Source organism: Onychomys torridus, chromosome 8, assembly GCF_903995425.1.
Source record: "Onychomys torridus chromosome 8, mOncTor1.1, whole genome shotgun sequence".
Classification (NCBI taxonomy): domain Eukaryota; kingdom Metazoa; phylum Chordata; class Mammalia; order Rodentia; family Cricetidae; genus Onychomys; species Onychomys torridus.
The window spans coordinates 105,586,883-105,600,829 of record NC_050450.1 but is presented as its reverse complement, the minus strand read 5'-3'; the positions used below and the strand labels follow the sequence as shown (position 1 = coordinate 105,600,829).

Here is a 13,947-nt window from a genome sequence, read left to right as displayed (position 1 = left end):
GTTCTGTGGCAGAAAGCAGGGCAGAAAGAACTTCTGCAACTGGGACCTAGCCATAGCTGGGCTGTCATGCCCATTGACACAAACAGAAAGCCATGGTTCCTCCAGCTCAGGTGGCTGCACCACTGTACATGCTATGACCTCCCCTAGAGCTCAGGACAGCTGACAATGACTCCTAAACTGTAGGTCTTCAGGTTTTTGTTTTTAAGATTTATTTATTTCTTATGTATACAGCAATGTGTATATGTCTGCAGGCCAGAAGAGGGCACCAGGTCTCACTACAGATGGTTATGAGCCAGCATGTGGTTGCTGGGAATTGAACTCAGGACCTCTAGAAGAGGAGTCAGTGCTCTTAACCTCTGAGGCATCTCTCCAGCCCCGGGTCTTCAGTTTTAAAAGATGTCTGCTCTACCAATAACCCTAAATGACTTCCTCAGCCCAGTGACGTCATCAGTCTAAGATCACAGGATGAAAGACTGGCCGGCCCTTCACTGCTGTTCCTTGAATGAGCAATAGGGTGGAGTCTAACTGGGACCTCCTGGTCTTCAATGTTTTGTTTCAACATTGAAATCTACCCCATAAAAGCATGTCCCTTTCCAGATGAAGCAAGTATTGTATGATGATCCCGCAAAACAGTCCCACCAGTCTGGTTGCTGTTCACTTCTCAAGGGTTCAAACCAAAACAGCACCCATCAAATACTGGGTCTTGGTACAACTTTTTTTTATCTTTTTTTTTTGAGACAGAGTTTATCTGCATAACCCTGGCTGTCCTAGAACTTACTCTGTAGACCAGGCTGGCCTCAAATTCACAGAGATGTGCCTATCTCTGCCTCCTGGGTGCTGGGATTAAAAGCGTGAGCCACCACTGCCTGGCTCTGAATTTTTAATACAGATCAGAATACAATACCAATGGCAATAAAAAAAAAAAAACTTAATTAAAATGTTCAGCCAAATCAGAAATAGTGGTATAATTCCTATAGTCCCAGTGCTCAGCTAGGGCAGAAGGATAGGGAAGTTCAAGGTTAGCCTGATCTAGAGAGTAAGTCTGAGGTCAGCCTGGGCTACATGAGACCCTGTCTCAAAAAACAAAACAAGTAAGAGTAAGTAACTACAACAAAACAGGATGTGACGGTACATACTTATATTCCTAACGCTCTAGAGGTGTAGGCAGGAGGAGCAAGGGTTCAAGGTCATCCTCAGTTACACAGTATATTGAGGACTACATGAGAACTTGTCTTTAAACTATTGAAACAAACCTCCAAAACAATAATTAACCACCAGCCCAAATCCAAACCTCTTCATATCCAATATCCTAAAAAAATATAAACAAATACGGCGGCCCAAGTCTTACATAAAATAAGCTCAACCGACTGTAGGCATTCCCTGTTGGGAACTGTAGTCTTCCCTACTGGGCATGACTGTCTTCTTTCTCTAGTTTGGATCATCAATGCCGTCACTCAAACAATTGCCTTTGTGGCCAGGTCTGGCACTAGGTCAGGGTTCTGTGGGGAAGCATCCATCTGTTGACCTAGAGTGAGTGCAGCAGCACTGGTGTGGTGTGTGGCTGGCATGTCTACAGGTGTGTACCAGCTGTACTCCTGTCAGAGAAGCCCTAGGGTACCAATGTGTAGGAACAAGTTTTTCTAGCATGCAGCACATGGCAGAGGAGGGCCTGAGCCTGCTGCTGAGCACTTTTGTAAATGCACATGACCCTAAAGCAACATCCTTGATAGGACAGGCCATGTACACAGAGAGCTTCAAGCCACTGGGCTAGTTGGCTATCTCTTTAGTGCTGGAACTTGATTCTGTTTCTTTGCCTTGTCCTGGTAGCTGATGACTTTTTAAGGCTTGGATTCCTTTCTGTTCTAGGTCTACCACAGTTATCAGAAATGTATAAAATTGGAAGATGGCTGCTCTGCTGTCTAGAACGCCATGTATTTCTCTAGGCTACCTTTACCACACTTTGGGCAGATGGTAGAGGTCACTCAGAATGCTCCTAGTACTGCTCAGTGCTGACGGATCACTTACTGCTCCACTGAAGCTTGACTCAGGCAGCTCTGCATAACAAACAACTACCCCTTTCCTAACACCAGGACCAGCAGAACCTCTGCTACATTTCTCCACTATCAACACACAGGCTTACCATTCTCGCATAGCCACACTTAAGAGTAATAAGCAGCAAGGGATGGGGTCTACATCTCCGCCTCTGCTTTACTCTTACTCTGCCACCTCCTGCAGTCTCCTGTTTTTGTATAATGCAAGGACACCAGCAATCTGAAAGCAGTAGCTGTATCAGCCCCAGGGCAGGTGGCAAGGAAGGTATGCATACAGGCTTCCATGCAGAGCTGATTATATTAAAGAGCCAGAGGTACACACACACTCTTAACAGGGAAGGCTGTAAGTAGTGATCTAACTAAATACTTGGGAACTGATGAGGGCCTCATGAGTGACAGGATACTATGGAAAGATGGTTCTTCCATCATCAACAGGGAGCTCTCTCTATAAATGCCTCCCAGGATGACCTCCACTCATGTCTAAATGAGTGTCTAAAGCCTACACTCAGGCTTTCTAGCTTGACAGAGCGGCCTGGTACTGCTTTGCACCTGATACCTGAAAGAGGCTGTGTCAAAAGTCAGCACTGGGCTGGAGAGATGGCTCAGAGGTTAAGAGCACCGACTGCTCTTCCAAAGGTCCTGAGTTCAATTCCCAGCAACCACATGGTGGCTCACAACCATCTGTAATGAGATCTGGCACCCTCTTCTGTATACATAATAAATAAATAAATCTTAAAAAAAAAAAAATTGTTTAAAAAAAAAAAAGTCAGCATCAACAATGAGGCAGGAAAACAGACTGGAGCTGGGTATTCTCACCACACCTTTACTCCCAGCATTCAGGAGGCAGAAGCAGGAGGATCTCTGTGAGTTTGGGACAGCCTGGTCTACAGAGTGAGTTCCAGGACAGCCATACAGAGAAATCCTGTCTTGATCCCTGCACATCCGGCCTCCTCCCGAAAAGAAGTGAGAGAAAACAAAAAAATAAAAACCCTTGTCCTGAAAGGCTGATGGCTGAGGCTGTGATTGCCTAACACAATGCACAATGATTGAAAAAATGATGCGGATGACTTGCTGGTTGAAGACTCATCTACACAGCGTTTTTATAAGTGTCAAGTTGTGTTTGTTGTTTGCGGATTAGGGATAGATAGTCTCTGCAAGCTTCCAGAATCTTAAGCTCCTGTGGTCCTGAGCACCTGGCTAAAGGATACTCAAGCTGTGTTAGCCCACTCAGCAGATGCACACACCTCAAGTCAGTGTCCTCACAGGCTCTGCCAGGCATCCTCTGATGCCACAGTGGTCAGGTGAACAGAACAGGTGCCAACCAACTATGTCTGATGCCATACCTGCCTCACAGACCACACACAGCCAGATGATGCCTCTACAGGATCCTGGAGACCCACCCACAGAAGGCAGGGGTGACGGCCCTCCTCACCTCCACTCTTGAGGAGGTAGCGGTTGACATCCTGGATGGTGGTGTTGATGGTAGGTCCAGTAGGGACACTGCCAGGAGTGACATCAGGGTCATTCTCGGGATCAATGTTCTGAAGTCCTTTCCACGGAACTCCGGGATGGAATTCTGTCCATGGAAAGCAGTGTGAGGTTGCATACTAGAGCACCTTCATGTTGCATCTTGACACTTACAATTCATTTTCTCATATTTGTAGAAATTTAAAACTCTGATAATAGGTTCAGAGGTACTCCTTGTTTACATATAGTTCATTAGATCAATCATTCTTTCTGAGCAAACTAGAAACAGCTGCCACATTTCAGGTGTGAACGCCTTTACCAGGTCGAAGCTGGCGTCCCTTCCCCACTCCCCCTTGCCACTGGCCTACTCCTATCCTGAACTGGGAAGCTACAGAAGGATGCTTGACACCAGTGGACTCCATGAAGTCCCAACAGAAACCCCAAGCTATGGACTTAATGACTGCAGGACCCACAGTGCAGGTCTAGGCTCCCTTAGCTCTATTCGCCATCGTAGGCTCAGGGCACATTTGCATCTACTGTTGCCCATGAGTATTGTGCAGTCTTACCTGGGGGCCAGCTGATGCTGGAGCCATTTGAGATCTTATCACTGTCAGATTTGGCACGTGACCAGCTATGAGGAACAGCTACGGGAGGACTGGCTGGTGACTCACTGTTCTGGATTAAATCGTACCGGCCGTACGAGTCATCAATGGAGGACTTACCTGGAGGCCCGATGCTTAGACCTCCAGGGATAGCACCTACAAAACAGGAACCAGGAACCAAGTGAACATTTTGCCAAAGACACCCAGGATACACTGCAGCCTTCCCTTCCAGGGAAGTTACATGGACTGTCAGCCTTAGGCTGTCCAGGGTTCTCTAAGAATTGTATCAGCCCAAATATGGTCTTTAGATGACTAAAACATTTTTTTGTGATGCTAGGCATAGAACCCAGGGCATTGTATATGCTAGGCCAAGCTTCTACCCCTGAGAGATGCTGATTAACCCAAGTATTATCAATCACATACCATTACTGTTACTGGTTTTTGTTTGTTTATTTTTAGTTTCTTGAGATTTTAGTTTCTTGAGACAGGGTTTCTCTGTGTAGTCCTGGCTGTCCTGGTACTCACTCTGTAGACCAGACTGACCTCAAACTCAAGAGAACTGCCTACCTCTGCCTCCTGAGTGCTGGGATTAAAGCTGTTGTTATTGTTATTATCATCATTATTATTACTTTCCAGTGTGGGCGATCTAATACAAGGCTTTATGCATGCTAGGTAAATACTCTACCACTGAACTTTGTTTTTTTGAGATAATATTATATAGTTTGGATTGGCCTTGAACTTCCTATGTAGTCAAGAATAACCCTAAACTCCTAATCGTCCTGCCTCTAGCTCGCCAAATGTTGTGATTATAGGTGTGTGCCACTATAAAACTATTTTAGTTTGTCATGCTGGAAGGTTTGCTTCTTTTTGAGATACGGTCCTAGTATCCCCACACTGGCCTTGAACTTGCTGTGTATTCTGGATCTTCCAGTTTCTACCTCTCTAGTGATAAGATTACAGGCATTTACAAACAAGCTTAGTTTATGTAGTGCTGTACACTTTACCCCAGGCTTCTTACAACCCAGGCAAGCACTCTATCAACTAATCTTTAGCCTCAGCTCAGAAACTTATAAATTTTTTAATAGCATCTTTTAAAAAATTATTATTTTATTTTATAATTGATTTAATTTTACATAACAGCTACAGATTCCCCTATCCTCCCCCCCCCCCCATTCCCACCTCTTCCAAGGCAAGGTCTCCCCTGGGGATTCAGCTGAGTTTTTTATTTGTATGTGTACATCCATGTGCTTGCATAGAGGCCAGAGGTCATCAGGTGTCTTGCTCTATCACTCTCCTGATTTCCTTGAAACATCGTCTTCTCACTGAACCTGGGGCTAGGCTGGTGGCAGCAAGCCCAAAGTACTCTCCTATCTGCTCTAGGAAACACTGGGGTTACAGGCATGTGTGAGCACATAGGGTTCTGAGGATTGGAACTCAGGTCCTTAGGCTTGTGCAGCAAGTGCTCTTACCTGCTGAGCCATCTCCCCAGTGACATCCTCTCCCGCTCTAAGAGACTTGCCCAGGCACATGGGCTCAAGTGATCTTATACTGTCTTGGCCTCTTGAGGAGCTAAATTCATGTCATGTACTCAGTGAATATTAATGACTTTTTCTTTTCTTTTCTTTTTTTTTTTTTTAAGATAAGGTTTCTCTTTGCAGCCCTGGATGTCCTGGAACTCACTCTGTAGACCAGGCTGGCCCCAAGTTCACAGGGATCTAAGCCTCTACCTCCAAGAGCCAGGATTAAAGGCATTTGCCACCATGTCTTTTGTGCTCCGGCTATAAACACAGATTCTTGACTATCACTGACTGAGTTACACCCCTAGCCACGTTGTCAATCTTATTTGAGGAAAAAGTATTTTTTTGAGACAGGTCTTATGAAATACAGGCTGACCTCCAACTTACAAGTAGCCAAGGATGACCTTGAATTCCTGATCCTCCTGCCTCTACCTTCCAACTGCTGGGATTATAGGTGTGCACAGAACATCCCCCACACTCCCAAGCTGGAAATCTTTATACCTTGGGAAAGGGCCTATCATAAATCTTCCTGGTTAGTGATCATGTCTGCTGTTATCTCTCTGTCCCCTCTTCTGCAGTGACACGCTTGCTATGCAGGAACAAAGTGGGCACTGTTTTACACACAGCAAACAACAGTAATAGGGCCAGGTAAAGCTCACATGAAGATTTCCTTGTTAAATTATCTGTTAGGGGAATTTCCTTTTTTTTTTTTTTTTTTTTTAAGTTGTATTTATTTATTATGTATACAGAAGAGGGCATCAGATCTCATTACAGATGGTTGTGAGCCACCATGTATGTGGTTGCTGGGGATTGAACTCAGGACTTCTGGAAGAGCAGTCGGTGCTCTTAACCTCTGAGCCATCTCTCCAGCCTGGGAATTTCCTTTTTCCTTTTAGATTACTTTCTATCAAGAGGAAACTATATGCCCTAATACATTTCTTTTGTTCCTTTCCAGTTCAGGGGATAGAACTCAGGCCCTCATGCATTCCAGGCTAGTGCCCACTGGAAGCCAGGTTAGTTCCCCTGCCACTGATTCACACCCTAACCCACTCTAGGCCAACATGATTAGCAGTTTTGTTTCTTTCTCCTTTCTGAGTATTTCTTTTGTGTTTTGATGCTTTTAGTTCTTTTTTTTTTTCATTAAAAAAATTAATTCTTCATTATGTTTTTGTACATCCAGGTGTGGGTATCTGCATGTGAGTGTAAGTACCCAGAGAGGCCATACAGTTTCAGTTACAAGCAGTTGTGAGCCATCCATTGTGTGATAGAACTCAACTCAGGTAGTCTGCAAGGCCAGTATCTGCTCTTATCTGCTGAGCCACCTCTCCAGGCCTCACAGGCTCTTTCTGTCGGCAGAAAAGGAGTTAATGAGAGAGCATATGGGCTCTGACCTACCCTCCTTGGTGTTCTGGGGCATTTTCAATGATGTGTGCATTTGGAGCTAAGACCTGACGGTGTACCTTGCAGGTACTGTGTAATGGTACAGACTCCCGTTCTTCAGCTTTTGGAGTTGCATTCATAGAAATGCACAGAATGAACATGTGCTACTTTAGGCTACCCCATCAATAAGCCAACTGCAACTTTCTGTGGGCCGGGCATTTGGTCAGGACATACATACCATGCTTGCTAGGATTCTGGTCCAGGGGAGAAGCAGCACTAGACAAGTTACCCATGGAGTTGGGATGTGTCCACTGAGGGAGGCGTGACTGGGACTGAGATGAGTCCTTCACAGACAAACCACTGCTCATGTCTATGCTGTTGACATTCATGTTTGGGTTTAATCCAGCTGAAAACACAGACATTATTAGTATTTGCCTCTCCCCTGACAGATCTCACTCTGAGAGCCCTGAAGAGTCACCCTAGGCACAGCCACACACTTCCACTATAATTCCATTCCCTGCCTCTACAGCTTTTTGGAGACAAGGTCTCACTATGTAGCCCCTAGCTCATCTAAAACTTCTGCTTGCCTCTGAGTCCTGAGTGTTAGGTAGGGTTACAGACATGTGCCACCACCTTGTCAGCCCCTAACTGGCCTTGGAACTCACTATATAGACCAGGTTGGCCTCCACCTCACAGAGCTATCTGCTCCTGACCCCAGTCATGTACCACCGTGACCATCCCCTCTCCTTTTTAAGACAGAATTTTAACACGTAGCTCTCACTTCTATCTTCTTGCTTCAGGCTCCCAAATGCTGAGATTACAGGAGGACACCTGGTTCAACTGCAACCTTTTTTTTTTTTTTTTTTTTTTTTTAATTTTAGTTTTTTGAGACAAGATCCCAAAGTGTAATCCAGGCTGGGCTAGAAATCACCGTGTAGTCCAGGTGTGCCTCAGACTCATGGTGACCCTTCTACCTCAGCTTCTCAAGCACTGGATTACAGGTAGTAGCTGCCACATCCACTTTTTTATATCTGTCTATCTATCTGTCCGTCCGTCCGTCCGTCCATCCATCCATCCATCCATCCATCCATCCATCTATCCATCTATCTATCTATTTTTGAGACAAGGTTTTTAATGTATATTCCTGGCTGTCCTGGATCTCGCTCTGTAGACCAGGCTGGCCTCAAATTCACAAACATCCACCAGCCTCTGCCTCCCAAGTGCTGCAACATCCACTTTAACTATAAATTTTAATGCTGGTGAAAAATACGTGTTTTCTTCTTCTCTATGCATATATTTACTATTTTTAAATGTATGTATGTGTGTATTTATTTTGGTTTTTCGAGACAGGGTTTCTCTGTGTAGTTTTGGTGCCTGTCCTGGATCTCGCTTTGGAGACCAGGCTGGCCTCAAACTCACACAGATCCACCTGCTTCTGCTACCCAAATGCTGGGATTAAAGGCGTGTGCCACCACCTCCCAGCTGAATTTATTTATTTTTATTTTATGTGTATTGGTGTTTTGTCTGCATGTATGTCTGTGTGAGGGTGTTGGATCCCCTGGAACTAGAGTTACAGACAGTTGTTAGCTGCCATATGGGTGCTGGGAATTGAACCCAGGCCCCCTGGAAGAACAGTCAGTGCCCTTAACTGCTGAGACATTTCTCCAGTCCCCTATTTTTATTTTTTAAACTTTTGACACTATATATATATAAATATATATATATTTGTGTGAATGTGTGTGTGTGTGTATGTATGAGTGTTTGGCCTGCATGTATGTCTGTGTACCACTTGAATGCTTGGTGCCCACAGAGGCCAGAAGAAGTCAGATGCCCTGTGACTGGCATTACAGATAGCTGTGAGCCACCAAGTAGGTGCTGGGAATCAAGCCCAGTCCTCTGGAAGAACAGCCAGTGATCTTAACCACTGAGACATCTCTCCAGTCCCTACAACATATTTTTGAAATAAAGATTGCTCCTGAATTAAGGTGAGCATGCTACTAGTCTTCCTTCCTGGTTTCAGTGCTAGACAACAGGGTTCAGACAAGACAAGTTCAGATGAATCCACAGCACCATGTGGGAACTACCAGATCAAGCATACTGCCTCTAAGTACTGACACACCATCTGAAGAACAAGCTGGTTGGGACAACTCGAGCCTACAGAAGTCAGCACTAATGGAACTTATGAGTTAAATAGTAAACAACTTTTCAGCTCTGTGAGAGTGTGGGTGCTGCTGTCTACCCACCTCTAGAATGGTGAGCTAATATTTTGGGGGGATTGGGCAAGAACAGCATTATGCTAGGATAATAAAGACTAGATGAGGAGGACCTTGACAGAGGGCTGCAGTGACACATTCCTGGTAAAGACCCCAGCTGGGAGGGGGGCGGGGGTGGGGTGTCAGACACTCAGGTGGAGAGGAGCAATCAGTAGCAGAGTACCCAGTTCTTCCAGCCCCTCTCAGTCAGCGAGTCCCTGTACTGCCACTGCACACTGGTGTGGCCCATCCCGTTCTTCAAATCTGTCATGGCAGAGGGAATTTAAGTAGAGTCAAACATTTTAGTTCTAAATTTCAGAGCAGGGGCTGCAAATTCATCTGTCCATGGGAGTATGTGGGCAATGCAGACAAAGAGTAGATAGTGGGCCTGAGGCTTGTCCTATGGCAAACTGAACAGGTTTGCCACAAGAAGGAAGTACTACTGGGCTAAACAGGTGCTGCCATATGGAAAGCAAGCTCTGTGCGCCGGTTTTTTTGCTTGTTTGTTTTGTTTTGTTTTTTGGACAAGGTCTCTCTATATGCCTGTCCTGGAATATGTTACATAGATTGTGCTGTCCTGGAACTCAAAGGTGTGTGCTACCACACTGGGCAAGCATTCTGTTTTTGCTCAACAACTGAAGTGTTTATGTTATGCACAGTCACATCCTGTGACAGGAACAGCTGTGTGAATCAGCCTCATTTACTTTACAGATGGACCAGGTAGGGTGGTAACAAGGGCTGGGTGTCAGAGCACTCAAGGGCCTTGTTTCATTCAGTGAGCCAGTCCTGGCATCCTCACATTGGACTGGCCCTGAATAACACACCAGGCCTCCTCTCTGCTGTACCCTGCTATCCAGAAATACTTCTTTATTACTCACTGAACTTTTACCTGTCTGTCTGGGCCTCAATTTTAAATTTTAATCATATATATATATATATATATATTTATTTATTTATTGAGAGAGGGTCTTGGTATATGACCTGGCTAGCCTGTCATCTGCTATACTTGCCCAGGCTAATCTTGAACTGACAGCAATCCTCCTACCTCAGCTCCCTAATGCTGAAATCATAGGTGTATTTATCTTTGGCTTATATGGTACAGTGAACCTTTTCTTTCTGAGAACTTTCAAGGTCACTGAGTTACTGTTCCTGTTGACACAATCAAGCCCATCGGGGAGAGACACTGAGGCCTGGGCTGTCTGACTGGGAGAAAGGGGAGAGACCCAGAGAAACTTGGCCTTCTGGTTTCCTGCCACAGGTTGTTTTGTTTCTAAGTGGCTCTTCGGCAATCAGTGCATTATAGAGAAAAGCCAAGAGCCAACAAGACACAACATTTTGCAGGCAAAGTTTCATATACCTAATAAACTGCCTATTTGAAATGTTATATCATATATATTAAATATATTAGAACTATAATTTCAATACCTTAACATTTTTATCAAAATAAATCTTTATCCAATTTCAAAGATTCATTGTACAAGGTGATTCCTAGAAGTAAAGTCTATGCAGTTTAGGGGACAGGCCCAGCAGGATCTGAGACACTGTAGGATGTAGAATGGAGTATGTTCTGAACAACCATCCTACAAAAGAAGTCCATCATGCATATGTCATGTGGGATTACTGTTACAAACCACATAAACACATGCACACACACAATTATATTTTATTTTTATTATTTTTTGTTGGTGGTGTTGTTTTTTTGAGACATGGTTTTTCTATAGCTTTGGAGCCTGTCCTGGAACTCACTCTGTAGCCCAGGCTGGCTTCAAACTCATAGAGATCCGCCTGTCTCTGTTTCCTGAGTGCTGGGATTAAAGGCATGCACCACTACCACCTGGCTCACACTTCATTTTATTAAGCAGAAACTGTTAGCCAGGCTGGCCTCGAACCTTAGTCTATCTTAGTCTATCTAACTGGCTCAACAGCTCTAGTACTGGGATCAGAGGTGTAAGCCACCATGTCCAATCCAAGAACTTTATACATATTAACTCATGAAATCTTTAAAAGAATCCTGCGTGATAACTATTTCTAGTTCAAAGGACAGAAAAATTTAGGCAAAGAGCAACCAGGCCAACTGTACACATCAGCAGTGGATGGGAACTGGTCCCAACAAGTCCTAACTCGGGTCTTGACCAATGAACAGGATAATAACAGAGGATACAAGCATTCTAAAGAGGGAGGTATGCTGTTGGCAGCTATCTACTGCTATCCGCTGGCCTTTGCCCCTTTGGAGATACGCATTTGAAGCTACTTATTCTCCTTGTCCCATGCCCACAGATTCTGCCAGTTATCAGCAGACAATCCTGAAATGCTTCGCCTAGTTCCCCAGTTGGTACCAGAGTTCTCTAGCATCAAGCTCGTTCTGACAGGTCAGGTTCTGTGTGCTGGGCAGTTACCACACACCTGTACGAGTGCAGATCAGCAACCACCTTACAGAGGGTCTGCTTTATCAGTGTGACCAGATGAGACAAACTCCTCTCTACAGCTGAGGCTGGAGGACAGAGGCTAGCAAAGACTAGTAGAGACCTGTACTCTTAGTACTTGAGAGTGGAAGCAGGAGGACACTGGGGAGTTTTAGTTGGCTTAGGCTATAGTTTGAGATGGTGTATCCAAGAAAAAACAAAAAAACAAAACAGTAAGCGGATAAACCAGGCCAGTTGGTGGTGGCGCATGCCTTTAATCCCAGCACTCAGGAGGCAGAGGCAGGTGGATCTCTGTGAGTTTGAGACCAGCCTGGTCTACAGAGCGAGTTCCAGGACAGCCAGGGCTGTTACACAGAGAAACCAAACAACAACAAACCAGAATGAATTGAATGGCCTTTGTCGCAACAGAGGGTTTTCCCAAGCACTACTCCTCAGTCCCAGCACCAGGGATCAAACCAGGCCCTTGTTATAGAATTCAGGCTAGTCTTGAACTCATAATAGTGCTGCCTCTGCCTCCCAAGTGCTTGGACTGTAGGTGAGGGCCTCCCAGGGCCTACTAAGTTCTGTGCTAGTGGTGAACTTGTGCTATGCTGAAGGCAGTGTTGCTCCCACAAGATGAAGCCTTGAGAGGTCCACTCTCTAAGTCTGCATCTAATGTGCTGTTTCAGCACAGCCAGCCATTCTGCCTATCACACAGGAGTCCTGGTTAACACAGGAAGGACTTGAGGACATCTGTACCTGGTGTAGCTTTTAAATCCATTGTAGACTCACCAAGAGGATAAGGAGCAAAGGTGTTGGGTGAAGACTGCTGCTCTTTGGTCTGCAGGTCGGGAAGGCCGGGAGTCTGAGGATGAGGGGGGAAGCTATCCAGGGCCGATTTGCCTGCAGAAGGGTGCAGAGACAGGTGCGGCGGGGGTGGCGGGGGTGGAGGCTGCTTTACAAGCAGGGCCTGGGCCAGCTGGCGCTGGTGCTGCTGGATCTGCTGCTGCAGATTAGTGATTGTGCGCGCAACCTGGCAGGTGGAAACATATACATATACTACACGTTAGCCAAGGTTGGGGCAGAGTGCATGGATGAGCTCTACCAGCTGGGCCAGCCTCATCCCAAACCTAGCTGGTCCTGGGACTTTCCAAAGAGGAGGTTCAGCTGGAGAAAAGCCATCTTCAAGCTAAGAGTTCATCCACTGGGGTTTCTTGTACTAGAATTAGAGCTAATGGCAAAAGTAAGTCTAAGTGATACTTACTTGCTGCTCCTGTTGTCTCATGGGTCCGGAAACATTCCGCTGGGCCTGTAACATCTGCTGCTGGATTTGTAAACGTTGGTATGCCTGTTGATAGAAAAGTCAGAAGAACATTGTAAGAAAGCCATCAAAATAAGTGATTCACTCTCCTTAACACTGAGAAAATAGAAAGAGAAATTCTTAGAATGATCTAGGTTAAAGGCTAGATTGGCTAGATGACGTGGCAGAGCACTACAAAGCTCAATCCTGTTGTGCATGAGCCAGCACCAAGCACCTGAGTGACTGATTCTTGGACACATAGGGAGAACAAGAGCACAATGCTCTGGCTAATGCAGTCTTCCCATTTGATTATCTCAAATGCTGGCTGAACACTGATTGCTTTTCTGCACAACACATATTTTGGGAGACTTCTTAGCACTCCTATAGGTACTTCCAAATCAAACAACCTGGATTCACAAGGCCCTCTGTGAGGTTCCATTATGCAGTAAACAGGTGCTGAGAAGAGGTTACCAGATGCAGCTGCCTGCTAGTGTAGTACAGGGAGTTCAGGGATGTAGCGTTTGTGAGCTGTCACCCATGTTGGGGTGGGCTTTTTGGTGATACAGCTGCCTAAGTCACCCATGCTCCTGTAAGTCATGCCAATAAACTCACTGGGTCACCAATCCAGACTCAGGCAGAATCATTTCTTTTTGGTGTCCATTTGATCCTTTCTCTCCGGAAACATCATACAGAAGACTTAGTTAAAATAGAAACACATGGAGGTGTACTATACTGTTAAAAATGCCTCATTAGTTGCAGATAAGGTTTTCACTTAAGAATTCTCCTTCTAGAAGTTCTAAAGCTGTAGCAAGTAATAAACTTCATTTCTCTAATTTTTCTGGAAAAAAATTGTGACCAGAATACACTAGGTGCAAGCCAGCTTTTCTTCCATCTTACACAGGAAAGCCTGCTGGGTAACAAAGGCTGTGTGTACAAGCCAGCCTTTTCTTGGACCTTAACATACTTTGTGTGTCAA

At 45.2% G+C, this 13,947-nt stretch overlaps 1 protein-coding gene across 3 annotated transcripts in view; it reads right to left on the bottom strand.

Annotated features, from left to right (window-relative positions):
* The window catches only part of Tnrc6c (trinucleotide repeat containing adaptor 6C), an 83,119-nt gene that overhangs the window by 6,830 nt on the left and 62,342 nt on the right, over positions 1 to 13,947 (bottom strand). For all 3 annotated transcript variants that reach the window (XR_004945599.1, XM_036194825.1, XM_036194826.1), the window contains 5 exons: positions 12,936 to 13,019; positions 12,464 to 12,704; positions 7,256 to 7,423; positions 4,085 to 4,276; positions 3,484 to 3,627 (listed from right to left, as the gene is read on the bottom strand). Coding sequence is in view for 2 of the 3 variants with exons in the window: in XM_036194825.1 (XP_036050718.1) it covers positions 3,484 to 3,627; positions 4,085 to 4,276; positions 7,256 to 7,423; positions 12,464 to 12,704; positions 12,936 to 13,019 (829 nt within the window). In the remaining variant the exon portion in view is untranslated. The remainder of the gene's footprint in view (positions 1 to 3,483; positions 3,628 to 4,084; positions 4,277 to 7,255; positions 7,424 to 12,463; positions 12,705 to 12,935; positions 13,020 to 13,947) is intronic.